A 27,595-nucleotide genomic window follows, 5' to 3' on the forward strand; every position below is an offset into this window, starting at 1 on the left:
TAACTTTATAGAGATTCCATGTTTAAATGAAGAGTTTAAATGTTCTGGATATTAGAAATGTAAGAAATTAAGTGATCCTATTGATTTATTACAGCTTTGAAAAAGAGAATTAAGCATGACATCACAGATGCACATTAAAAAGCTTCTGATGCTCATATTTAGCAAAGAAATAAATGTTTATTTAAATAATGTTTGCTTAAAGACACAGTGAACGTATATTGGCCTTATTTCTGAGGTACAAAAAGTTTTTGGTTTGCAATGCTTACACTGGGAAGCCATAGAAGTACTGATAATTTCCAAAAACAAAAAAAAAATGTATGTGCTGGTCCCTTACTGTACAAACTTAGATGCCCTAATTCAATGCTGAAGATCTGGAAAAATAAAACGAAATAATTTCAACATTGTATATGAAACTTTAAGGAGTAAATTTCCTATTTTGCAATACAAACAAACTGCTATGACAATGAAATGACTGTGATTTTTAATGCTTTTGTACAGTGTATAATCAAATTGTAAATCCTTAAAATCAAGCAATTTTAAATGGTTATAGTAAGCAGCATACTAATGAAAGATTAATTGCTCATTTCTTATTAATTTCCTCTGCATTCATAGTTCTGCAGTCATGCGTGAAGTTCAGAAAGAATTCACACATCCACATCCTATAACAGGTTTGTTTGGAACAACAAATTCTCAGATCCAGCAAAGGATTTTGAACGATGTCCAACATGCATTTCAAAACCTAAGGCCAAAAAGTGCATGAATAAACATTCGTCCTTCCATATTCTTAGAGCAGCAGAAGAATGTAGCAATAGCTTTAAATGCATTGGGATTTCTGTGATATATAGTAGTGTTTTTTCACAATGTTTTTTAAAAGATTTTGAGGACTATGATTTAACCAAGGATCATCACACCATCAAGAACAGAATACAGATTAATATAACAATACTGTTACTCCTCACCCAAGTACTATAACCAAAAAAAAAAGTTTCTCAAGACATATGCAAACATGAACAACCCCAGTGCTTAACCTGCAGTGTAATTCAAGAAACAAAATTCAAGACAATTTAGGTGTAATACACCTACAAGTTCACAATCACAAAAACATCTCCACTGCAATCCTGGCTGAAAAATCACCTTAGAAAAAGAAAACTACTAAATTCTAACAAATATTTTCACTTGAAATCCACATATTCTGCCTTATTCTTTCTAACTGGATACTGCAGGTCACCTTTACTAAGCAAAATTGCAGTCACCTTCTCCCCTGCTAATCCTCAATTGATGAAGTGCACGATGAAACCAGATTATCTAAAAGTTAACAGCCCCAATGAGTCTACTAATGTTTCTCCAGCCTCCCTACTTATTGTATATAGGCCTGTTATTGCTGATGTTTCAAGTATTAATACCCTAACTTTTCTGTACTTGAGTAGCAACCAGGTGTTACTTCATTCTTTGCTTAGATTTCCCAGACGCTTTGTGAGAGAAACCGAAGGACTGACACTGCAGATCCGTCCTGTGACAGCAGGTCTTCATGCTCCTTAAAATTTTCCTGGGATGTAGAGGAAAGGGGAAGGACTGAAGAGGTCCTCCAGCGAGCTTTTCTGAGATGACTGTTTTCTCTCCAGGTTGGAGTCTGGAAATCAGGGTGAAAGTATCTTTGTTGAAGTAGAACATTATTAACGCAAAACATATACAGTAAGTGAAACAATTTCCAAGAAGTAATTCTAGTGTCACAAGCCTCTGGTACTGCGATTTTGGAGAGCATATTGGAAATGTCGGAATTATGTTTTTTTGGAAAAAAACTTAAATGTTTTAAATTAAATTGTGTCCCTACATTTAAATGTAATAATTTAAAATGGAAAAAAATACCTGAGTGAAAAGTATTTAGCATTTTAGTGAGATTATCAAATGCACACACAGTACTGTGCAAAAGTCTTAGGCAGTCAAAGCAAATGATATTTAAATCATCTTCATTTGGTGCAAATCTTTGACGTCTAGCCATTTTAAAACATCTCCTAAAATTCCCTCATGAAATAATAATATATGGCAATATTTGGAAAATAAAATGCAATATATTAAATAATACATTCCATATATGGAACACTTGTGCTTCAATATACTGTAATATATGCCTGGAGCATGTATGGCTATATATTGATACATATAAAAAGTATATTGCAATGAAGACAAAAAACTGCACTACATAAAATACGTACCAAGCCATTATAGATGTATTTTCAATAAAACTATCTTTCATGAGTTAACTTAATGCCCGTGTTTATGTTTTTTATCCTTATGCAAAGAAGGTATATTTCCTTAAATATTAAATGTTGATGTATAAAATTTTGTGTTCTGATTTACAAGTTAATTTAAAAGATTTAATATAGTTAATATTCTTCTTAGTTACACAAACTAATACTGATAATTAACTGAACAAAAGTGTTAATATCTTAAATATGTATACACAGAGTAACATATTGTGTTATCCATCCATCCATTTTCCAAACCGCTTATCCTACTGGGTCGCCCGGAGCCTATCCCAGAAGCAATGGGCACGAGGCAGGGAACAACCCAGGATGGGGGGCCAGCCCATCGCAGGGCACATTCACACACCATTCACTCACGCATGCACACCTACGGGCAATTTAGCAACTCCGATTAGCCTCAGCATGTTTTTGGATTGTGGGGGGAAACCGGAGTACCTGGAGGAAACCCCACGATGACATGGGGAGAACATACAAACTCCACACACGTGTGACCCAGGCGGAGACTCGAACCCGGGTCCTAGAGGTGTGAGGCAACAGTGCTAACCACTGCACCACCATACAATATTACATTGTAGTGTAGAATACATAAAGGATTGGTGCTTCTCATGGAATACGAGTATATAAAATATAAATACTAATGTACAGTGCTCAGCATAAATGAGTACACCCCACTACATTTGTCAGAAAACCTTTAGTTTCCTTTCAGAATCAACATTTTCTATGAGATACTATATTACAAAATACTCTCACAAATGTGGGCCATTGATTGCAAACAAGATTTGTTGATTTGCACACACAAAAAAGTGATTTTCCTAACAAATTCACTCAAGCCCATGTTGCAAAAATGAGTACACCCCAATTATAGTCTTAGGAGAAAAGCCACACTTAAGACTACAAAATTCTAATTAACAGGCATTCAACCACAGGTGAGTCTACTGATTCATTTAAGAGGTGTCCAGCAGACAGGTGACTATAAAAGGGCATTACTTAACAAAGAAAAGCCCTTCCCATTTCATGCTGTCAGCAATGGCTCCACATGGAAGAGAAATGTCACAAAATCTGAGAAAGGCAATCATTTCTTTACACAAAAAAGGTGAGGGCTACAAGAAGATCAGCAAAGCTTTACCTATCAGTCAAAATACTGTAGCAAAAGTGATCCAAAAATTTAAGAAAGATGGAAGTGCAACGATCTTACAGCGACGTCCAGGCCGTCCACGGAAGTTAACATCTCGAGAGGAGCGTCTGCTGATGAGAAGGGTTGAAGAAAATCGCCATGCAAGTTCACTGCAGTTAGCTAAAGTAGTAGAAAGCCAAACTGGAGTGACCGTTTCCCGTGACACCATACGGCGCACACTGCAGAGGAATGGCATGCATGGGTATCGTCCACGAAGGAAGCCTCTCCTAAAGCCCATGCACAAAAAAGCACGCCTAGAATTTGCTAGGGCCCATGCGGAAAAAGATGAAGACTACTGGGACTCTATACTCTGGAGTGATGAGACAAAAATCCCTGTTTTTGGAACTACTTGTTTCAAAACTGTATGGCGTCGTAAAGGTGAGGATTTCAAAGAAAAATGCATGGTGCCTACAGTGAAGCATGGTGGTGGCAGTGTCCTTATGTGGGGCTGCATGAGTGCTGCTGGTGTTGGGGAGCTGCATTTCATTGATGGTATCATGAACTCAACAATGTACTGCTCTATACTGAAGGAGAAGATGCTGCCATCTCTCCATGCACTTGGTCGTCGTGCACTTTTCCAACACGACAATGATCCAAAACACACATCTAAAGCTACTGTTGCATTTCTGAAGAAGAACAGGGTGAAGGTGATTGAATGGCCAAGTATGTCTCCTGATCTGAACCCAATCGAACACCTGTGGGGAATTCTGAAGCGACAAGTTGAGCATCACTCTCCATCCAGCATCCAGGCTCTAAAACAGGTTATTCTTGAAGGATGGAAAAAGATAGATGTTGCAATATGTCGCCAACTTGTTCATTCCATGCCTAGAAGACTTGGTGCTGTCCTTAAAAATCACGGCGGTCATACAAAATACTAGATGTAGTACTTTTTGTTGCGGGGTGTATTCATTTTTGCTTCAACCAATTTGAGTAAAACTGAAGATTTTGTGATCTAAGTTATATTATTAACCTTAATTTCATGTTATGGAGTTAAACAAGTGTTCAATAAAACTCAGCCTTGTGAAAATTTTGGAAGTTATTCTTTTGTTCATTGAGCTACTGATTACATTCGTACTTTTCAAAGGGGGTGTACTCATTTATGCTGAGCACTGTATGTCATTACAGGTTCTGGGCATCCCTGCTTAGACTTCTTTCACCCACAACCTGACCCCAGGTAACTGGCAGTATCCTCACAAGGGTAATGGAAGGTTTACATGCGTTTTGTGGACTTGGAAAAGACATACGATCGTGTCCCTTGGGGGGTCCTGTGGGGGGGGGGGGGCTCCAGGAGTATGAGGTACAGGGTCCATTACTATGGACCATCCCTGTATAAATGGAATGAAAGTTTGGTTTGCATTGCCAGCAGTAAGTCAGACTCGTCCCTTTTTCTCGGTGGGTGCTGGACTCCCTTTGTCATCAGTTCATAACTTTTATGGACAGAATTTCTAGGCGTCGCTAAGGGGTGGAGGGGGTCCAATTCAGGGGTCACAGGATAGCGTCTTTACTTTTTGCAGATGATGTAATCCTGTTGCTGTTAGGCTGTGACCTGCAGCATGCAATGGGGTGGTTTGCAGCCGAGTGTGAAGCGGCCGGGATGAAGATCAGCACCTCCAAGTCTGAGGCCATGGTTCTTCATTGAAAAAGGGTGGACTGCCTTCTCCAGCCAAGTCGCTGCCTCAGGTGGAGGAGTTTATGCATCTCGACGTCTTACAAGTGAAAGAGGAAGGGAGCAGGAGACTGACAGATGAATTGGTGCGACGTCAGCAGTAATGCAGACACTTTACTATTTTGTTGTGGTGCAGAGGAAGCTGAACCGGAAGGCAAAGCTTTCAAATTTACCGGTCAAGCTACGTTCCTACCTTCATCTATGGTCATGATCTCTAGGTAGTGACCAAAAGAATGAGAGCATGGATACAAGATGCCGAAATGAGTTTCCGTTGCAGGGTGTCTGAGCTCAGCCTAAGGGATAGGGTGAGGAGCTTGGACATTCGGGAGGGGCTCAAGGTTGAGCCGCTGGTCCTCTACATCAAAAGTAGCTAGTTGAGGCGGTTTGGGCATCTATCCAGCCTCCCTGGGGCAGACCCAAGATATGTTGGAGAGACTATATCTCTCGGCTGGCCGGGGAACGCCTTGGTATTCCCCTGGTGGAGCTGGTGGCTGGTAAGAGGGAGGTTTGGGCATCCCTGCTTAGACTGCACCTAGAGCTCAGGGATGGGGCAGAAGATGGATGGATAGGTTTTATATGAAAAAAATATATATTTAGCCATATTGCGTAGCATTTTTTCAGTGTTAATATGGCATTATCTTTTTCTTGAATTGTCTATATGAACTTTAATCACAATACTGCTTTCTCATGATTTGATGTAGATATCATGGATATTGTTATATTCCCTGCTGTCTTTTGTAAATGTCTAATTATTTGTTTTTGTTCTGTTAAACAGATGCTGTTGTACACCAGCATCCAGGGGCCAAGATATTGGACACAAGAAAAACAACGGAGACAAGAATTTGTGAGTTGAAGCACCAGGTGAAGCGAATAAGGAACATGGACAAATCCTGATGGACTGTTAAATAGGCTAGCAGACTGTTCTTTTGAGCCCTTTGTATTTGTTTTCTTTCCTTGTCTGGGACCTCTAGCTCATGTTTAAAGATTGAAAACACACACACACACACACACACACACACAGTATATATACATAATCCATATATACACTCACCAGCCACTTTATTAGGTACACCTTGCTAGTACTGGGTTGGATCCCCTTTTGCCTTCAGAACTGCCTTAATCCTTCGTAGCATAGATTCAACAAGGTACTGAAAACATTCCTCAGAGATATTGGTCCATATTAACACAGGTTTGTCGGCTGCACATCTATGATGCGAATCTCCCGTTCCACCACATCCCAAAGGTGCTCCATTGGATTGAGATCTGGTGACTGTGGAGGCCATTTGAGTACAGTGAACTCATTGTCATGTTCAAGAAACCAGTCTGAGATGATTCGAGCTTTATGATATGATGCATTGTCCTGCTGGAAGTAGCCATCAGAAGATGGGTACACTGCGGTCATAAAGGGATGGACATGGTCAGCAACAATACTCAGGTAGGCTGTGGCGTTGAAACGATGATCAATTAGTACTAAGGGGCCCAAAGTGTGTCAAGAAAATGTCCCCCACACCATTACACCACCACCACCAGCCTGAACCGTTGATACAAGGCAGGATGGATCCATGCTTTCATGTTGTTGACGCCAAATTCTGACCCTGCCATCCGAATGTCGCAGCAGAAATCGAGACTCATTAGACCAGGCAATATTTTAAGGAACTAAAAGTAATGGGACAATTGGCTGCTCAGCTGTTCCATGGCCAGGTGTGTGTTATTCCCTCATTATCTTATTTACAAGGAGCAGATAAAAGGTCTAGAGTTGATTTCAAGTGTGCTATTTGCATTTGGAATTTGTTGCTGTCAACTCTCAATATGAGATCCAAAGAGCTATCACTATCAGAGAAGCAAACCATCTTTAGGCTGAAAAATAAAAACAAACCCATCAGAGAGATAGCAAAAGCATTAGGTGTGGCCAAATCAACTGTTTTGAACATTTTTAAAAAGAAAGATCGCACCGGTGAGCTCAGCAACACCAAAAGACGCAGAAGACCATGGAAAACAACTGTGGTGGATGACCGAAGAATTATTTCCCTGGTGAAGAAAAACCCCTTCAGAACAATTAGCCAGATCAAGAACACTCTCCAGGAGGTAGGTGTATGTGTGCCGAAGTAAATAATCAAGAAAAGACTTCACCAGAGTGAATACAGAGGGTTCAACACAAGATGTAAACCATTGGTGAGCCTCAAAAACAGGAAGGCCAGATTAGAGTTTGCCAAACAAAAAAGCCTTTACAGTTCTGGAACAACATGCTATGGACAGATGAGACAAAGATCAACTTGTAACAGAGTGATGGGAAGAGAAGAGTATGGAGAAGGAAAGGAACTGCTCACGATCCAAGACATACCACATCATCAGTGAAGTATGGTGGTGGTAGTGTCATGGCGTGGGCATGTATAGCTGCCACTGGAACTGATTCCCTTGTATTTATTGATGATGTGACTGCTGACAAAAGTAGCAGGATGAATTCTGAAGTGTTTCAGGCAATATTATCTGCTCATATTCAGCCAAATGCTTCAGAACTCTTTGGACGGCGCTTCATAGTGCAGATGGACAATGACCCGAAGCATACTTCGAAAGAAACCAAAGAGTTTTTTAAGGCAAAGAAGTGGAATGTTATGCAATGGCCAAGTCAATCACCTGACCTGAATCCGAATGAGCATGCATTTAACTTGTTGAAGACAAAACTGAAGGGGAAATGCCCCAAGAACAAGCAGGAACTGAAGACAGCTGCAGTAGAGGCCTGGCAGAGCATCACTAGGGATGTAACCCAGCGTTTGGTGATGTCTGGGCATTCCAGACTTCAGGCTATAATTCACTGCAAAGGATGTGCAACCAAGTATTAAAAAGTGAAAGTGATTTATGACTTATTTTGTTCCATCCCTTAAACAGTGGGAGGCACATATACAAACTGCTGTAATTCCTACACCGTTCACCTGATTTGTATGTAAATACCCTAAAATTAAAGCTGAAAGTTTTTGTTTCATACGACTTATCCTGGTATTTGCAACAACCGTGCAATATACCAATGCATTTTTATGACTTGACCACTACCTCAACCTTGTTTGGCTATTCAATACCTCATTGAGGTAACTCAGTTTATTAAATTCATTAATCTGATGTCAAACTTAACTAAAACATGGAATGGCTGAGGTGCCCCTGAGGAGAGGTTAGGGAACTGAAGCGGTGTTCATCCAACAAGATATCATTAACTTTTAAGAGAACAGAAAATATGGATGGATGGAGAAAAAATTCTTAATTTTAATTGTTACTGTAAATTTGCAACCCTCCCATGTCACATTGTCTTTTTGTTTTAATCAAATATACACTTGTTTCCCAGATAAATAGCTTTAAACGTTTACTTTAACTGCTCATAACACATTAAGAAAATCTGAAATTAGCAATGCAAGTAATTAAGTTGTGGAAGTTGTTTTAAAAATAAGTTCAGAAAATAGACACCTCATGTTTGTTAAACAAACAAACAGATCTTACTTGCTCCCAGAAGGTCAAACTTTTTGCTCTGCAGCTCCTCTTTCGTCAGTGTCGAGAAATTATCCTCTCCGAAGGGGTTCAACAGATCCACTGGGTTGCTGGTCTTCTTCTGAGAGGGGGTCAGCACCTCTGAGCCTAGGGATGAATCCCTGACACAGGTAGTGCCACAGGACAAACTGGTTGGTCGGTTTTGGTAACATACAGTACTTATGAAAAGGTGGCAGATTATTCATGCAATCTACCAGAACAGGAAAAACAAACCAACCAAGTCTGCAATGAAGTCTTGGCTCCCAACAGCAAATATTTTGAAATGTGTATTATATAAAAACTCTATATATATATATATATATATCTCTCTCTCCATCCATCCATTTTCCAAACCGCTTATCCTACTGGGTCGCGCCCCATGTCGTCATGGGGTTTCCCCCCACAGTCCAAAGACATGCTGAGGCCAATTGAAGTTGCTAAATTGCCCGTAGGAGTGTATGTGTGAGTGAATGGTGTGTGAGTGTGCCCTGCGATGGGCTGGCCCCCCATCCTGGGTTGTTCCCTGCCTCGTGCCCATTGCTCCCGGGATAGGCTCCGGACCCCCCGCGACCCAGTAGGATAAGCGGTTAAGACAATGGATGGATGGATGGAGATTATATATATATATATATATATATATATATATATTTTTTATTTACATCTCTTCTATTTCCATGCTTTATATTTATAACATTCATTTTAGTTTAAATGACCATTAAAATATTTTACGTAGTTGCAGAGGCACCCAATGCTAAGTTTACAGGTATTACCTGGAGGTGGTGAATGGGGAATTGAGGAGGACTGGTCCAGTGTGACCCATGCCAGCTTGGTTTAAGGTCCCTAAGGCTGTCTGGAGCTGGATGGTGGGGGTGGATGGGGAAGTATGGAGGGATCCCTGATGCTGAAGGAACTGCTGCTGAGCACAGGCCATGTGATACTGCTGCACCTGTTCAAGGAAAGCAGGAAGACACTTATAGAAATGTTAATTTCCTGCAATAATGGAAAGGTCAGGTGTCACCCATACCTACTGATCCAGCAGAGTCATGGTGCGTCTGGAGCCTCTTAAAAAGCACAGGGTATAAGGGAGGGGCCACCCTGGATGGGAGGCCAGCACAACACATGGCAAGCACACACACAGACACACACGTTTGTCATTATATCTTTGTGGGGACTCTCCTTTTCATGTCTATGGGGAAACCTCGAATCCCAACATGACGACCTGAACCCCTACCCAACCCTAACCTTAACCATAAGTAACCAAACAAAATACTTTTGGCATTTTTATTTTTTTTGATCGCATTCACAGATTTTAAAAAAATTGATCTTCCCCTTGTGGAGACTGAAAAAATGTCCTCACAAGATCAAAATAAGTATATTTGGTCCCTGCAATATAATGCACATGCATGCACACACACACACACACACACACAATTTGCCATTTAGATTCATTGAATAAATACGTTTTTGGACTGTGAGCAAAGAGAAGACGCTTCCATTCCATTAAATGGCAGCACAAAGGCAGAGAGGCATGAAGAGCAGACACTGCTTCCTCTTTTAGTGTAAAATTCTGTGTGTGGGTGTAGATGTACTTTGTGATACTGGCATCCCATCCAGAGTATATCCCAGCCAATGTGCCCTGTGCTGCCTGATTGTGCAGTATACAATACTCTGAATCAATATTGAGCACAAGTACCAACTTAAATCTGTAACAAAAACAACATATAACAGGATGAAAAATATCTTGTATCAGGTAGTGTTATGCGATTCATAGCCAAGAGTACAATTTTCAACTTCATTTGCCAAAGGATTATAAACTGTGCATTATAATACACTAAGGGGCTTTTTACTACTCTATATAAAATCAGCATTATTATTATGAGAACAGAAAGGATATGACATGTTCCATATAGTGATGACTCGGTTGTCCAAACCAGCCTTCATCCGCAACATGATTATGGGACAAAATTCAGATGAGCCCCCCCACAAAGTATAATTGCATCATACATTATCATTAAACACAGATCATTGAACACCTTTTTAACCACCCTAGCAGACAGCATCAAAGATTGACAGATGGTAACTGTTGGGAGGAAAATTGGCTAAGATTATTGCCTGAACATCAAGAGGGAATTTACATTTGTATTTTTGCATATGGTTCTGCAGGATGTTAACGTGAAAGTAAAGATGATTGCTGAACAGTGACCCAGTAAGTATCAGCAACATAGTAAAAACTGTACGATATTGAAAACAATCCCCAGTAAACATCAAAAGCACAACATGATCTTTAGAATATGGATGGATTTTTTATTTCAGTATTTATAGAACAATAAGAGCATAATATCAACCGCATGCTTGCATCCTTACCATTTCATCTACAAACGCCAGCTGTGCAAAATGTAATTCAAAACAGAATGCAATGATATAATAATAATATATAATATATATTATTATTATTATTATTATTATATAATAAATCATATAAACCCACATTTCATTGAAAAGAGAACAAAGACAACATATCAAACATTGAAACCGAGAAATGTTATTGTTTTATGACAAATTTATGCTCAATTTGAATTTGATACCAGCAATACGTTTCAAAAAAGTTGGAACAGCACAAGACAAGACTGGAAAAGTTGTGTAATGCTAAAACCAAACACCTGGTTGAATATCTCACAACTAATTAGGTTCATTGGCAACAGGTCAGTAAGATGATTGGGTATAAAGAGCCTCTGTGTAGTGAAGATGGGGCGAGGTTCACTATTCTGTGAGCAAATAGTGCAACAATTTAAGAGTGATGGTCCTCAATGTAACATTGCAAAAACATTGGGCATTTCATCATCCATGGTACATAACATCATTAAAAGATTCAGAGAATCCAGAGAAATCTCTGTACCCAACTTTTCTGAAACGTGTTACTGGCATTGACTTCAAACTGAGCATATATGTCTGTCATGTCTGTCAACAATGAAATGTCTCATTTTGTACATTGTTTTTTCTTTTTAATTAAATACGGGTTTGTATGATTTGCAAATCAAATCATATTTGTGTCTCAACTGTTTTGGAAACGGGCTTGTATCTTTGCCCATATTAGCTTCACTAAAAGTTGAATATTAAGCCTGCTAACCCTCTACGCCCCTCACCAAACTGACCACTGAGTCTGGATGGTTTAGTAAGCAGAGCTGAGTGTTCTGACCATCATAATTTACAGCCATGGCTCTAAGCCAAAAGACCAGTCTTCTAAAACTGGGGTTCAGGTGGATTATACATTGGAACTGGTTTACCTTGAGATTAGCAACGAGGGTTTGGGAGCAATCTGACTACTGTTGCTGTAAAGATTAAGGTACAATGCCAGTCTTTACCTTAATTCAGGGTTCAGCATTTAGTGCTCAGTATGGGGCCAGAATCGTTTTACAGACACATGAAACTGCTGCTATATGTTTTTAATAGTTCGAATAATCCATCCATCCATCCATTTTCCAAACCGCTCATCCTACTGAGTTGCGGGGAGTCCGGAGCCTATCCCATCGCAGCCCATCGCAGGGCACACTCACACACCATGCACTCACATATGCACACCTACGGGCAATTTAGCAAGTCCAATTAGCCTCAGCATGTCTTTGGACTGTGGGGGGAAACCGGAGTACCCGGAGGAAACCCCACGATGACATGGGGAGAACATGCAAGAGTATGAAGTATCTATGGGCAACAGCGCACATGACATCAAGGAAGAAAGAAATTGAGCTGATTGATGGCTCATAAACTTCAGAAATGCATTGAACAAGAAAATGTAAAACTGTAACAAAAGGCAGAATATCTTTCAAGAAGGATTCCAAAGCTACCTGCTGAGTGAACTAGCAATACGATACTGTGTAGATCATGCACGATTCACACACACACACACACACACACCTTACCATGTTAACATTGTGGATCGGCTGAGGATATGTGGGCTGCATCATTACCAGTTGCTGGAGCACATACTGCTGCTGTTGCATGGGGTGGACAGCCTGGTAATACTGGGGGGAGATGCCATAGACGTAAGTAGAGCTCCCCCTTCAGGACACTTGGTGTTGATTTTGGGGAAGAATTTGCAGGGAACACAGGGGTTCACCTGCAGGGGCTGGACATGCTGCTGCAGGGGGTATGAGTGTCGATGCTGCGGTGGATTCAGCTGCAGCTGTTGCAGGTGCTGTGGCTGCTGTAGCTGCAGGTCTGCCGGCATGAAAGACTGCAGGCTTGGACTCCGTTGACCTCCCTTGTGACAGTGCTGGGCCGCCTGTGTGTTCTTACAGGGTGTCATCACTGCAGCATAGACAGAAATCAAACCAGTACCACTTCAATATCCAACAGGCATCTCTTAGCTTGCTTGACCCATTTCAATGGAAATTTTAAAAAATCAATGAATATGATTAATATTATACAGACAGATGGAGGGAACATTAGACAAGTATGGGTATCATTTCTGGAGGTGAATGGGCTTGCTTTGCTGATTCAATCAATGCAAATATGTGTCTTTTTGGCCTCTGGCAACCACAGTAAAATGATATCGACTCACATCCTCTTCACTCACTTCCCCAATGCCCTTCCAAGTATGTCTTTGTCCGTCTCGCTATGTTGACGTATTTCTTTTCCCCCCTCGTTTGCATCTGCCAGCTCTGCTGTGATGATCTCCCCTCTCCCAAATAAAACCCAGTTCCCTGTGGCTGTCCATATCTAATGAGGTTCTGCCCTGCTAATCTCGCAAGTATTGTATTCGATATTGAGCAAAATGCATCATAGTCACCTATAAAACTTTGACTCAGATGTGGTTATTTCTATGGCTACAACGAACATCAATAATAAACGGCTTGCCCAGGGAAACACTAGTGGGAAAACAGCTGAATTGTGCTCCTCTGTCTCAAATTCCTGCAAGAGCACAGGTTTCTTCTCATGAGGTGAATCACCATACAAGGGGGCTCAACGCCCAGTGTAGGGGTGAGGTAACTCCCATATCCGACAGGCAAACCAGAACCGACTTGATGCTGCTACCTTAATGCTCTCTCAGCTCTCATACTGCACCTCCCCCAGAGACTCAGATACACAGAGCGGGACAAACTCCGTCACCTTTCTGCCCAGTGTCTGCTGATGAAGGAGGTAACGTTACAGCAGTTGTGGCACTCGGGATGGGAAAAACATTGGTATTCACAGCCTTTGGTCTCCGCCTGGGGGCAATAGAGGTTTCTGTAGGTCCAGGTCTTTCAACCAGTCTGCAATGAAGAGCATATAATTAGAGATTACTGTTCTCTGTACAGTCCTCGGATATTCCTCAGATCTGTTATACTGAAAAATCAAGTCAAATTGATTGTCTTTGCCTGACATACATGCAAATTGAATTTAATTATCCATCCATCTTCTTTAACTGCTTCTCCTATTCAGTGTTGCGGGGCATCTGAAGCCTGTCCCAGAGGCTACAGGTACAAGGCAGGAAACAGCCCAAGATGGAATGGCAACCCATTGCAGGGCACACTCCCACACCATTTTCTCTCTCTGTCTCTCTCTTACACACACACACACACCTACGGGCAATTTGGCAACTCCAATTAATCTCAGTATACTTTTGGACTGTTGGGGGGAGGCACAAAACTCACTTCCCCACGATGACACGGGGAGAACATGCAAACTCTACACAAGGAACCCTTGTGGAAACCTGAACCATGACCCCAGAGGTGTGAGGTGACAGTGCTAACCACTGTACCACCATACCACCCCATGAGATGAATTATTAGTTAATTTAGCGAGACATCAACTCTCCATCAACTTCCAACACTGTTACAGAAGTGAAACCAGCCAAATGCAACGTGAGACCAACAGGCCTGTATCTCCCAGTGTGCCATATTAGTCCATGAGGAACTGTGACTGGGAGCAGACGGTTACCTGGCTTTGGTTATGCTCTTCTTAGCCGCTGCCTCAGCAGCCGAAAGCGGCTCAGGGAGGGATGTGGGAATCGGGGAGTTCTACATTAAGCACAGAAAAACAAAACACACTTAGCTGCCATTTCATTTATGCATAATTGCATACATGACAATTATACTGGAATTATTGCGGTTTGCACATATGAGGTTATTGAATGATAAGTGAATTATTACTTCAAGACAAATAATTACTACAGCCCCTGGCAGGTCTTTGAAATAATGTAACTTTAAGACAAGAACTTACAAAATTACATCACTCTTCATAAAATAAAGAATAAAAACTAATCTATATCTTTGATAATCATTAATTCATTAAGGTTGATTGGGAAAAAACTCCTTACGAAAACATTGGGCACAGGGCAGTTCTTTCCTGCTAGTTCAAAGGCCAGGTGAGACACTTGAAAGATGTCGGGTCTTTTCTCCTGATCAGGTTCTAACATATACCCTAATATTGAGAGGGTGAAATATCAGTCATACCCTAGAACAGACTAATATTAAAGCAATCGCAAAGAATACATTTCCGATCTTACAAAAAAAAAAAAAAAAAAGTTCTCTTATTTTGCCACAAGGGGGTGGAATATACCAGTAATCAAAGTTAAAGTTAAGACAGAAGGGGTTAAAGCAAACTTGGGAAAAAAATCAGGTATTTTTAGAAGGGGGGGGGGTATTTTTCAAGTTCCAAGAATAATAACTGCAAATGCTACTGTTACTTTCAGACTGAGGCAGGCTGCATGTAATGTCACACTGTACTTTTCTTGGGACATGACAATAAGTATGAAAAAAGCTCCCCTTGTATTTCGCCCTCTGTGGATATTTGTCAACATTCATACAACGTTCAGAAAGCTGTAAAAGGAGGGCTACAAATTTTAAAACCTTGCCTTTCATCCTTTTATTTTATTTCAAAATGGAAACAATACTTACTAATTAAACAATGCAACTTGAAGGAGAACTTGGAATTGTCGGGAACAGTAACCATTCCATCACAAATAGCCACCTGGCTCTCCCCAAATGGAAGGGTGAAGAAACACAGCTTATACAATAAACACCCAAGTGCCTGAAAAATACAAACGTTATTATACATGCACAGCAGTACTAGATGTAATTTACACCATTTGTATTAAAATTACACAGGATGGTTTCATCTATTCTCTCCTTCTACACAGTGAATCAGGAGCTGAAGATCCATAAGGTCCATTATGTCACTCCCTAATTGACAAAAAAATTCTGTTACTGCATCTATGCAAGGAGCCTTCATTCAAGCTCCTTTAATATAATGATGCAAATAGTGCATTGGTAAACAGATCTAGAGAGAAGAGGATTCATAAAATCTGGTTTACCCTCTGTGGAAGAAAGCTACTTATTTCTGTATACTATAAACAATATATGCAAATATATTTTATGTCTCTAAAGGTTTAACACCCTGGTTTAATGTTGAGACAAATTTTCAGCGACAGTTAATGCCAGAAACCAATACATCTCACCCATATATCAGCTTTAGTGGTGATTGCTTTGCCTTCATGAAGATTAATCATCTCAGGAGCTCGGTATGACAGGGTTGTGTACCTAAAAAGGAAAGGTCATGTTAGGGTCAAGGGTCAACAAATGTAGATTGTAGTGTATAAGCTGGTATTAAAAACCCTGACAGAGCTTGTGATCCACTCATGAACTGTGAAAGTTTTTACTTGCAGAATAGATGAGTCGTATAAAATCTGAATATCTGTGCAGGAGCTTAGACCTCTCAACTTAGTTATTAAATGAAGCTATTGCAGCATATACACAACGTATGCACACCAACTTTAGAAACAGATCAAACAAAGCTAAGAACTTTAGATGGAGGTATAATATGAAATAACTTTCATGCAATTGGGCTGCATCAGTAGCTTGACTTACTTTTTAATCTCCTCCTCTACTGCAGAGACCCCATCTTGGTTTGGCAAGAGAATTTTGCATGTGGCACTTCCAAAGTCACATAAGACGTAGTTCCCCAAGTCATTTAAGAGGATATTCTCAACCTGAAACACAGTTAGACCATCATAATAAAAAAGAACATGTAAGACATGCTCTAAGACAACACAGAGAACAAAGTAAATTTCAGTAAATTAAATTATTCAGCTAAAGCTTGATTGTTTGATTCCCAGCCAAAGTCATTATAAGCGGATGTAACATTTCCTATTATAGTGCCTTTGGATTTTTTTGTGGAGGTTTAACCTGCAGTTATAAGAAATTCAGTAAACCTGTCTCAAAACTGCATCTGGGGTGTGACTGTGTGTTTTCCAGACACACAATGGTCAGCAAACATGTGAATATATCGATGACTGACTCGTTCCTCCCCCTCCCGAGTGCAGCTTATACCAGCCTTTAAGCATCTCACTTACATTTATTTGTTTAGCAGACATTTTCGTCCCAAACGACATACAAGTGAGGGTGAGAGATCAGGGATGGATTGGCTGAAGGACTCAGCTGGGACGTGCTCACTCTTCTGGCCACAGGATTTGACCTCAAGCTTACGGAAAAGGATCCCTCACCCAGAGATGCTCACCACACCCACGCTTGATATGCTGTACATTCTGGATCACTGCAACCTCAATTCTAAGTAGGTATTAAAAATGAATGGACATTCAAGTATAAAATTATATCAGTGACTTCAGATGTGCTATTTGTCCTCATGAAAACAGAGAGGAAAAACCCTGTGAACTCGCTTTCTTTGCCGGCATTAAGTTCTCTCATATCTCTCTGAAGCACACGCAGCAGTACCGAAGACCTGAAAGGACCTTTATTTCTCAGGCCTGACTTCAGTGATTAAAAAATAGAGTATCCACCACTATGTAACCAAGCATATACATTTTACATAATGACAGAAAAAGGAACCTCATCGTATGCAGCTGAATTCACAATCAAGTCGCCAGTACAATTTTCACATGTCCCAATGTTATACCCTAATGTGAATTTCCTCAAGCTGTAGCTGAGTAGAACCGAGTTTCTTTCAGACATAAATCAAAACCAAAAACAGGTACAGGTCAGCTTACATTAGCAAACATTTTAATACTTTTTAATAAATGTTTGCAGTAACACAAAATATATATCGGTGCATAGGCCCAGAGCACCAACCACATCCATCCTTGTTATAGAACACACCTGTTTTCGCTAGGCATTGAAGTGAAATTCATCATTATGTGCCAGGGGAAGATGCCATACAAGTTATTTGGCCGTGCCCTGGCTATGAACTCTCCCAAAAACAACTACTGATATTACAGACGAGTTAAGGTTTGCAACTCCATACACAACAAGCTCTCTGGCTAGATGATATGATGTATGCTGTCACCAATGGAGAGGGTATAATTATTCAGACCAAGTTGTATACATTATGTATGGTCTGTGCATGCTTGGTGCAGGTTGTTTGGCAGGAACTGGCTAGTGGGTTCGCTCTAGTCCATTGCATCAGGTTACAAAACCATCAATGAGGACAATATGATGAAAAGAAAAAGTGGGGTAACACTATATAATTATCTATATTGCCTTATAGACGAGAGCTTCATAAGGCAGTCATAATGCATGATAAACATGGCTATCATGCCTTTTTATAAATATTTATAGGCATGCTTATAATGCTTTATGGATGCATTACAAATGTGTTTATAAATTACTAAAGCGTTACCAAATGTGGCAATAGGAAGCAGAGAGAAGTGTGGTTTATATAGCATTTATACAGTCATGCATTATCATACATACATGCACAGAGAAACATGTTTACAGATGTATTTATACCTTCTTAACAGCCACGGAAGATCCATACCTTCAGATCCCGGTGAATGACTGGTGTTTTGCACTGATGTAACCTGGCGACCGCCTCGCATACGTCACAGAAGATGCTGAGGACTTCTGCCTCACTGTACCCAGTGTGGAGACGTTGGTTCATCTGCCTCACCACCTGGCCAGCTGTGGGCCCAGGAACAGAAGAAAAATCCGAGTCGCACAAAGTCTTACTTTAAATAAAGTTACAAAATAAATGTAAGTGTAAGTCGTTACAGTTGATGAAGTAATCAAATAATTACTAACTATAAATTTTTTAACAGGGTAACTACTAATCGGTAACCTATTACATTTCAAAAGTAACCTTCCCAAAACTGCTCAAACATTTCCAGCTGTCAACATGTTAAGACTCTAAAAGCTCAGTTCATTTCATGTCAGCAAAGTTTGCAGTATCAGCCCAGTCAACAGGAGATTGCAGAGACACGGTGAGGAGAAGCATTTTGGAAGAGCTCACCTTTGCAGTGCTCCATGAGAATAAAGAACTCCCACACGCCTTCCCCCACTGCACTGATACTGGAATCCAAGTAAGTCACTATATTCTTATGTCCAGACAGCTCTTTCTACAAAGTAAAGCAATAATTTCAATGTGATACGCAGTCTGGTGTACATCCCTTCAAAGAAAATTTCATTCTAGGAACATTTACCGAACATTACGATTAAGGCATGGAAAAGTTCAAAATAAACATTGTATTAAAAGTTTGTTCGGGAATAATGTTGACAGAAAAACTGTAAAATATATAACAACATTTCATTAATGTTGCTGTAAGAATGTTCTCTGTCAGCTCTGTGAAGGCTTTCACATGACGTTAGCTGCACTTCTGGAAAAGTTCCCCTTAAGCTGGGATTGTATGCTGAACACTAATAAATGTGGTGGATGTTGTGGTGGAACTGCTTGTAAACTCTTCATTAGGGATTTGACACCATGAAAAATGAGAATGGCCGGTGGATGCTTTCAGAACTGCACCATATACACAGCTTATTTTAGTAAATTTTTAAAGGATGCCTTGCCTGGGGAATCCTTTGTCACAACATTAGTTCCTTGTCAACTCAGTCACTAACAGCTGATAGTTAATTTAGGTTTTGAAGATAACTGATGTCGTCTACTTTTTAAAATCAATAAATTAAAAGGAAAACGATACATTGTTTACAGGTGAAAATGTTTAAAGTAAACACGGCAAGGCCTGTGCACTGACACAGGCATGTTTTGGAAGCCAGGTATACATTTACTGCTGAAAGGATTATAGGTGTTCACCAGAATTGTGATCTCTCTCTTGTAGACGTTTAGATCTGCGTTGTTGTTCACACACATCCTCTTCAGGGCACATTGTACGCCGGTGTTAGTGCGGGCCAGGAACACCACAGAAAATCCCCCTACAGGGACAGAAAAACAATTTTACAGAACAGCCTAGCATCTTCACCTAATCCATGCAAGCGAACACTGCCTTTGAGATTCTGAAGCAGGGAAAGAATCCCTAACGGGACACAAAAACCCCCTTAATGACTAGGCCAGATATGCTTAAAGTCTTGGAGACAGTACAGGTGAAAATTATCACAGAAACCAGGACAGGAATGGGGAACCCAGGAAAGTTGCATTCAAACTACAATACGCAAAAACACCAAGGTGCCATTCATTGAGATAAAGGAGAAACACATGCGAGTCATCTGTCTTCAAGAGGGATTACAGAGTTACAATGGTGTTCTGCATTAATATATAAAATACATGAGCAAACAAGTTTGGCCTGTTTGGGCTGTTTTTTACAGCTTTGCACTATAATGGTCTGCAAAGATAAACAGGGCTTAGAATGTTTGTTTAGTTAACCAAGCATGACTTGAAGTAATACATGGCAACTGGAACAAGGTGCACATAGTAGAACGTGAGCCGGTGAGAGAAGCACCACAGCTGAAGAATTGGATCCTGTAGCCTCCTTTAGCCAGGGACTGTGTGACACCCAGCATGTGCTCACTTCATCAGAAACCCAGCAGGTAATGACTGTCCACAAATATAATTAGCCAGGTTGGCAGAACCAGGGGAACAGGTGACCTGTATGTTCCAAATTGCCCATGCCTACCATTTGCCTGACTACAGGAAAAAAAAAAAAAAAAAAAACACACACACACATCCCTCAGACCCCAATATGCAGACATTGGCTAAGAGACTCCTGCTCCACATTCACATGTGCAGACAAAAGAATGTGTTGCAGATTTCAATAGGATAAGAAATAGAAAAATCTCGTTCTGAGCCTTGGAGGCACTGATAGAAGGTGGGATTGATTATTATCACGGTTTTCAAACCACTTCAAATCCCACGCAGCCCTTAGTAGACACCTTTGAAAAAACAGCTAAGTAACCTGTTGCATGTTAATTAGCTAAAATAGTCTAATTACATCACCATCAAAAAAGGATCATGGGAGTCATTATGTGTCAGGGTTGGGACTGTCTGAGCCAGCTGCTTGTGCATCTTCCCCATTTGGCCTGTAGGTGCTGCTGGCCATCCTGTCCTCTGTCATTCAATCCTTCCATGCTTTTCTTTCTCCAGGACCGCTGCATACTCAGTGGGCTAAGTGTGTGGCTGAGAGGCTGAGCCTGCTGTTTGTGGGTTTGAGGCAGGCTTGACCAATCTTACTGGTAATTAGTGTCGATTGATTTTCTGGTTCCCCAGTATTTGATATGTTTTCTCCTTTGGTCCTGTTTGTATTTTTTGTTCCATGTTAATCATTCCTAGTTTGATTTGTCTTATTATTTCCAGTGATTGTTAGTTCAGTCCCCTGTTTATTATTGCATATTGCAGGTTTTCTGTTCTATTCAGGTTTTTGGCAGGTTTTTTGTACCCCTTTGTGTATTAATTGTATTTGCTTTACAGCCCTAGTGTTAGGTTAAGGTTTCCTAGTTTGCTTTAAGCCTCTTAGTTTTGTGATCAAGTTTGATATTAATTCCACCTGTTGCCAGTTGATTGATTGTTCTACCAGTTACTTGTTGTCCTGTACCCTCTGCTGATTGGCTAATTGGGTCATGTTGCACCCCTGCTCTCATCACCTGGTTTAGTTTGTGTACTTAAGTTCTTGCTTGTGTTCATTATGTAAGTTCTTGTGCTAGCTGTGTGTCGCTAGTTATTCTGTTTGTACAGCTATTTCTGGTCTTGCCCTGGTCCCTTACCTGGTTTCCTATAGAGTTCTTGTAGTTAGTGTCTCGATTAAGTTTAGTGTTTTTTCTCTGGTTTATGGCCCCTTGTGGTCCTTTTGTAGCTTTCCCCAGTATGTCCTGTTACTTTAATAAACCCCTTTGTGTCTGAGCTGCCAGCGGATCATCACCATACATGCCGTAACAATGTATCAAGGTATTACAATCCGAGCTACTGATGTCACCTCTCCCACTACAAAGTGATAAAAAAGTACTACATCCCACCTGAATGTGAATTCGAAAATGCTAACAAAGAAATATATTCCTACTGATCGACTAATAAATATGCTTATGCTCCAGATAAGAGGTAACACAACGGCCTCACTCTTGTCATCCAAATGATCATGCATTACGTACCAGCAGGAAACGGGCAGCGTAAAGCACTCTACAAAAATAAAGTGATCATTTACTGATTACAATAGGTGATGCAAGAGTGTCATCTGGAAGTTATTCGTACTGCACCAGAAAGGATGATCAAGTGTAAGCATTGATATTTTATGGTCCTACTTTTGGAGTTGTGACTGTTGGAAAATGCTATTCATCCATCCATTTAACATTTATGTAGGGCCTCAGGGAGTCTGGGGCCTAGTCCAGGAAGTACAGGGCACCCGTCCCTCCCCTGGACACACAACAGATGGCTTTGACACACCAGTTCATCTAAACTAATGCTTTTGGACTTCAGAAGAAAACTGGACAGCCAGGCCTTCCAAGCAATAAACTTACAACTGTACACATCTTGAACACAGGGCTAAGCTTCAACGGCTTTACATTGGCATTAAGATTTATTTGTAGGACAGCTTTTTAATGAGTATTTATGAGAAACATGCAGTATTTTTCCCCTTTAAAAAAAGGAAAATCAGGGCTAGCTACAATTTCTGGAACATTTAGCCTCCTCATAAAACAAACTACCTACCTCACAGCAGCAGAGTGCCAGTGAAATGATACCTTATTGGCACAGATAAGCCAAAACATGAATATTTCTAATAAAATTTCAACAAGGTATTTTTTCTATTGCTAATGAAACCTTATTTCATAAGTATCGTAAAACACATCAGTTAAAGGTATAGCTGGTATGTCTGTCACATAAAAAGGCAGTTTGTCACTATCCAAAGATTTTACTGGAAGTTTAAGATAAAGGCATAAACAGTAGATACCGAACTAACTGGTTTTTTCCTTCTTTGCAGGAACTGACTGTGTCCCGTAACTTTACATGATCTAGCTCATCCATGGAAACATGTCATGTGGAATGCAGAGAGATCTTTTGTCTGATTACTGAATTAGACAACATTTGTTTGAGTCATTACTGTAATGACAGATGTGCTCCTCTCAGTAATTAACTAATTCTCAGTGATTTATTACAGTGTATTTAATTAAACTTAAGACTAATATTTCTTTTAATGGATCAACAAGCTACAGCAGAACCATGTGGCTGTAACAGTAAAAAGTTACAGCTCCTAAGACGACACTGAATTATCGGTCTTTTTGCTACCCAAGGTGTAGAAAAGTCACTGCATCTCTAAGTGAATATTTTTTTAAGTAAACAAAAAATATTTCTGAGCTCTGGAAGGTACGCGGACGTCATGTGCCAAATTAAACAGAAAACAAAAATGGTGACGCAAAAACATATTTTTATTAAAATTGATTGACCCGAATGATACAATCTCCAGCACTTTCATTCCATGCTATATGCATCTGCCTTGACATACTACAAATTGTGTTCCATCAGGAAAAGCACTAAATATACTTAAAGAAATTTCTGTAATCTTTTAAAGACTATATTATATATGACTGGACACTAAACCGTACAAGGTATCTACAAAAAGAGAGCAGGGAACAATATACTTGGTCTAACTGACTGTGCTGCAGGACTTCCTTATTAGAGGTTTGTCATGAAGTTACAAGATCTAGGTCTATTACATCACTTGCCTCAGTAAAGGTCAAAGAGCAAGAGTGTATCTTAAAGGTCCAGATGATTAATGAATTCAGCATTGCAGGATTCAGGATACACTCTGAGAAATGCGATGCTTACAGATTCCAGGAGCCACCTGCAAGTTGCATGTCATTTATCTTTAGCAGAGGATATTTTGCTGAAGCATCATCATGATGATAGCAGTCAATGAATGAGTATTATCCCTAAAAAGTCTGGCAGGTAAGCAAGATGATGTATTATGCCTTTTTAAGACATTTTAGGAAGGATTCCCAGATTAACTAAAACTATACTCTACTTTTACATGAATTATTTTTAATGACGTAACCCATGAAACACAAAAATAAACTATCCATGATAGTGTGAGGATCTGTACAAGGATTGTAATGTAATTTTGCTGAGAAACGTGTCATATTATTATTGTAAAGGGGCTCAACAAGCTAAAGTTTAAGTTAAATAATCTCCCTCTCAGATAAAATGAAGACCTTGGAAATCTGAAAACTCCATGTTTCTATTTTATTTGAGTAAAACAGGTTTTCATCAACTACAAATAAAAGGTATAATCACAGTTCTTACATCTGATATATATATAAAGCAAAAAAAAATAAAAAATCTGAAACAACCCGAAAAATACAATCCCTGTAGCTGTATACCTCAAATAAAATTGGACCAAATATCGCTCAAATGAGTATCATTATAAAGAAAATCTCTCATCAGGTAGCAAATAGGCTATTGTTAGTCATTAGAACAAGGGCGAGTACAGAGCCACTCGCACTAAATAGGTCAACATTTTTAGGTCATAAAAAAGGATGAAATAGAAATAACAATCTGGATCTACCTGGAATCACCCACTAGCTGAGAAGGTCTGTGATATTCTGGTTATCAAATGACATTTTACCTTGTTGAAGATCAGTTAACAGGAAATTATCACAGTTCAATTTTTTACGCTAACACCAAGGAGGCACAGTTACATTATTATTTAAATATTGATAATATGAGTGTATTGTAATGACTATATTGGTTTTGCTTGTCACAGTATTGCCACATTTCATGATTTACGATGCATAATGCTATAGTGTGGACAGTTCAGCATTATCTTATTTTATCAGTTCAGAGAGATAGAGGTGGGAGTCATGTAAGTGGGCCAATTCGTACTGATGCATCCCATCTGTCACATGTTCCAATCACATGTTCCTGTTTTATTTCCCACCCTCAGTAAACCTCTGAGGTACCCATCACCAGGTGATGGACTGAATCATCATATGCTAAAACTCTGCCCTCCATTATTTGCAGCCATTTATCTATAGGGTAACATTGATCCAGAGCCTACACTTGCAAGTAAGGCAAGGTACTCCTTGTACTGGGCACCAGTCCAAAAGGATCTTGCACTATGGAGAGAGGCTTACAAAAACAAAATGGCGGTATAAGGCCACCAAAACCACTCACTGAGCTACCCCAGATCCAGGGATGGCAAAGGACTCCTTCAGCATTTCAACATGGAACTCTCACATAACTCAAGAATAAGACATCGAAAATGAACCACCTGAATTAAAAAAATCCTATAACAGCTATTATTTAACCAAAAATTAAAATTCACATTACATAATATTTGGCAAATGTTTTTATTCAAAGACACAAACAAGCATAAAACTGTCAAGGAGCAATATATAGCAAAGATGTAAGTGCAACTAGACTGAGCTTCCAGCAAATGACAAGTAGCACTGGAACAGGAGCTACGCAATACTTACAAACATAGCAAAACCTAATGAGAGACATATTCAAATCAAAGACTGAATGCTTAGGTTTTGCATTTTGGCTAAACATGAAAGCAGTGCAGGGATCACAGAGCAGGATATGCTACTTGTCTAACATTTTGGTCACAATGCCCAATAAAGTTGCAACAGTCTTCAGGTAAATCCCTGACAACTACTATTCTTAACACATTTATATTAGGGCGATCACATTCCAAATAATTTAGTAAATCGACAAACAGAGCATGCAAATTTTAGCTCATAATTGTAAACAGTAGGTCATGAACTAATGTCATGCCGGATCATGATGGTGACAGAATTCATGGTTCAGAGAAGGTCAAATTGTTTTCCCAGAGCTATATAATACTTTTTCATCTCCAAACATTAAACTAGAATAAACATTATGCAATAAGAACCCCTTCAAAAGCTAATTAGATTAATATTCTCAGTTTCAGCTTTGAATGGTTTACTGTAGCATTATTATGGTAGTATTTCAAACATGTATCTTCACACAACTCTGCACAGTAGTAAAAGTCTTACCTCCTTTATATGCTCGTAGAACTCAGTCACAACAATACTGCTTATTGTGTGCAAAGACAACATGCCTCCTTCATAATCACAAGACATATTTTAGAGTAGAAAGAAAACAGTCATTACCCCAGCATCAACAAAACAAATCCTGCTTCTATGACTCTTGGTCCATGGGAACAGAAAGTAGCTGATGAGTAACAGCTAAACAAGTGAAATACAGATCTGTACAGCTGCTTACTCTTACTTCCACTTTCACTTGAAAACAAAATTTTGTGTTTCGCTTAAATTTGGGCCCTTTTTTTTCGGACACCAATAAGGTGAAAACACCGTTGCCTCATAACCTTACATATAGCAAGGAGACCATTACTGCCCCGATCCTAATACATAAAACAGGCCAAATGAAAATGACTGCAAAGTTAAAACATTAAATCTAATTGTACTTCATCTGTTATTGTACAGTAGCTGTCATTATGAATTCTGTTAGGCCCCTGCAAAACACTGATTTTCCTGTTCATGGCAATGATACCCTCTCATCCTAATAGCAGACCACTTTGTTATTGCACGGTTGATAAAATGTTATATATACACTACAGAACATTCCATGGGATATCCCCCAGTATTGAGACATTTTTTTTTTTTTTTTTTTTTGCTAATACCTTGAAACACAGATCTGGGGTCTAACTGTATGCCTACTTAAATAGATAATGTGTGTGTGAAGCCAAACTATGATAGAAGATATTATTTATACGGAGTCCCGATGATGTGCTCCTCCTTTGGAGTAATTGCATTTCCTGATTCACCATACAAAAATACCTCACATAACATTAAAAGTTAACAGGAAAATGTTTCGGTAATTCGACATCAATACAATACCTTCTGCGATAAGTTTTTCCACCGTGACCTGGTATCGTCCGACAGCAAAGACTTTCCCAATATAGCTGCCCAGTCCAGAACCAAATCCCGATGTACATCCAGCACCATGCCCATCGCTTTCCAGTTTAGGCATACGAGAAAATTTCCTCATTATTACTAGGCTAATTTTAAGCTTTTCAATGTAAAGCTTGTTTTAACAGCCGCTGAGTTTCCCTATCTGTCCATACACACTTCCTACTCTTCCGTCACGTTCCAAGGTAAATTGCAGCAAAGTAATTAACTGCTGTCTTAGTGGCGTAAATTAACAATCGCGGTTTTAAGACGTACAGGACAATACCTAACCTCGACTACAAGCCTTTTATACAAGACGATAATCAATTTAGATCCGTGGGCAGCCCGAGTAACATGCTACCAGATCATTCCGATTGCGTTTGGTTTCCCTCGTCCTCGGACTGAAACTACAGCTCCTAACATCACCGCCTGTTTAATTTACTGTTTAAAAAGACCCTGCATTTAATTATCGTTATATCGTACGGAAATTATTTTAAAACGTAACTGATCAGACTAACGAGCAGCTTCGACATAAAAGGAACATAATTTAACACAATTTCAGTTATAGTGTCAGTCAACGCGTGGAGTACAATCCAGAACAATTAGAAGATGCAGCCCTTTTTAAAATCCTAAGAGAATGAATACCATGCCCTGTCAGCTTAAGTTATTTATTACTGTTTATAATAGACAATGTATTGAGTTCGCATGCTGTGGGGCAAAATCTGTAATACTGAAAGTGCCACTGCCCTGGTCCCCCCTTCGAAGTTCATGCAGATCTGACATCGCACAGCTTTTCTTTTCCCCACACTACACGTGCTGCTTTTACTATCGAATCCTTTTTGTCGCGTTTCAAATAGGGAATCACGGAACCCTCTGTACAAGATTTTTCCTGAAGGCATCTACG

The 27,595-nt window shown here is 39.7% G+C and overlaps 1 protein-coding gene across 2 annotated transcripts; it reads right to left on the reverse strand.

The window, feature by feature from the left end:
- Positions 1 to 157: 157 nt before the first annotated feature.
- Positions 158 to 27,595, reverse strand: LOC125746440 (BMP-2-inducible protein kinase-like). Of its 2 annotated transcripts, XR_007398966.1 has the most exons (16): positions 26,641 to 27,595; positions 19,634 to 19,752; positions 18,836 to 18,941; positions 18,365 to 18,507; positions 16,462 to 16,583; positions 16,053 to 16,134; positions 15,493 to 15,625; positions 14,913 to 15,016; positions 14,534 to 14,613; positions 13,724 to 13,866; positions 12,732 to 12,922; positions 12,535 to 12,636; positions 9,642 to 9,678; positions 9,388 to 9,563; positions 8,591 to 8,739; positions 158 to 1,630 (listed from the first exon to the last, which is right to left on the reverse strand). XR_007398966.1 is itself a non-coding variant. In XM_049020405.1 (15 exons), the coding sequence occupies exons 1-15, from the start codon at positions 26,789 to 26,791 to the stop codon at positions 1,536 to 1,538; spliced, it is 1,896 nt and encodes a 631-aa protein (XP_048876362.1). In that variant the 5' UTR covers positions 26,792 to 27,594; the 3' UTR covers positions 158 to 1,535. The 2 variants fall into 2 exon arrangements, 1 of the variants encoding a protein (XP_048876362.1); XM_049020405.1 differs by lacking the exon at positions 9,642 to 9,678 and having other exon boundaries at positions 26,641 to 27,594.

The sequence above is a fragment of the Brienomyrus brachyistius genome, chromosome 7 (genome assembly GCF_023856365.1).
Source record: "Brienomyrus brachyistius isolate T26 chromosome 7, BBRACH_0.4, whole genome shotgun sequence".
NCBI classification, from domain to species: domain Eukaryota; kingdom Metazoa; phylum Chordata; class Actinopteri; order Osteoglossiformes; family Mormyridae; genus Brienomyrus; species Brienomyrus brachyistius.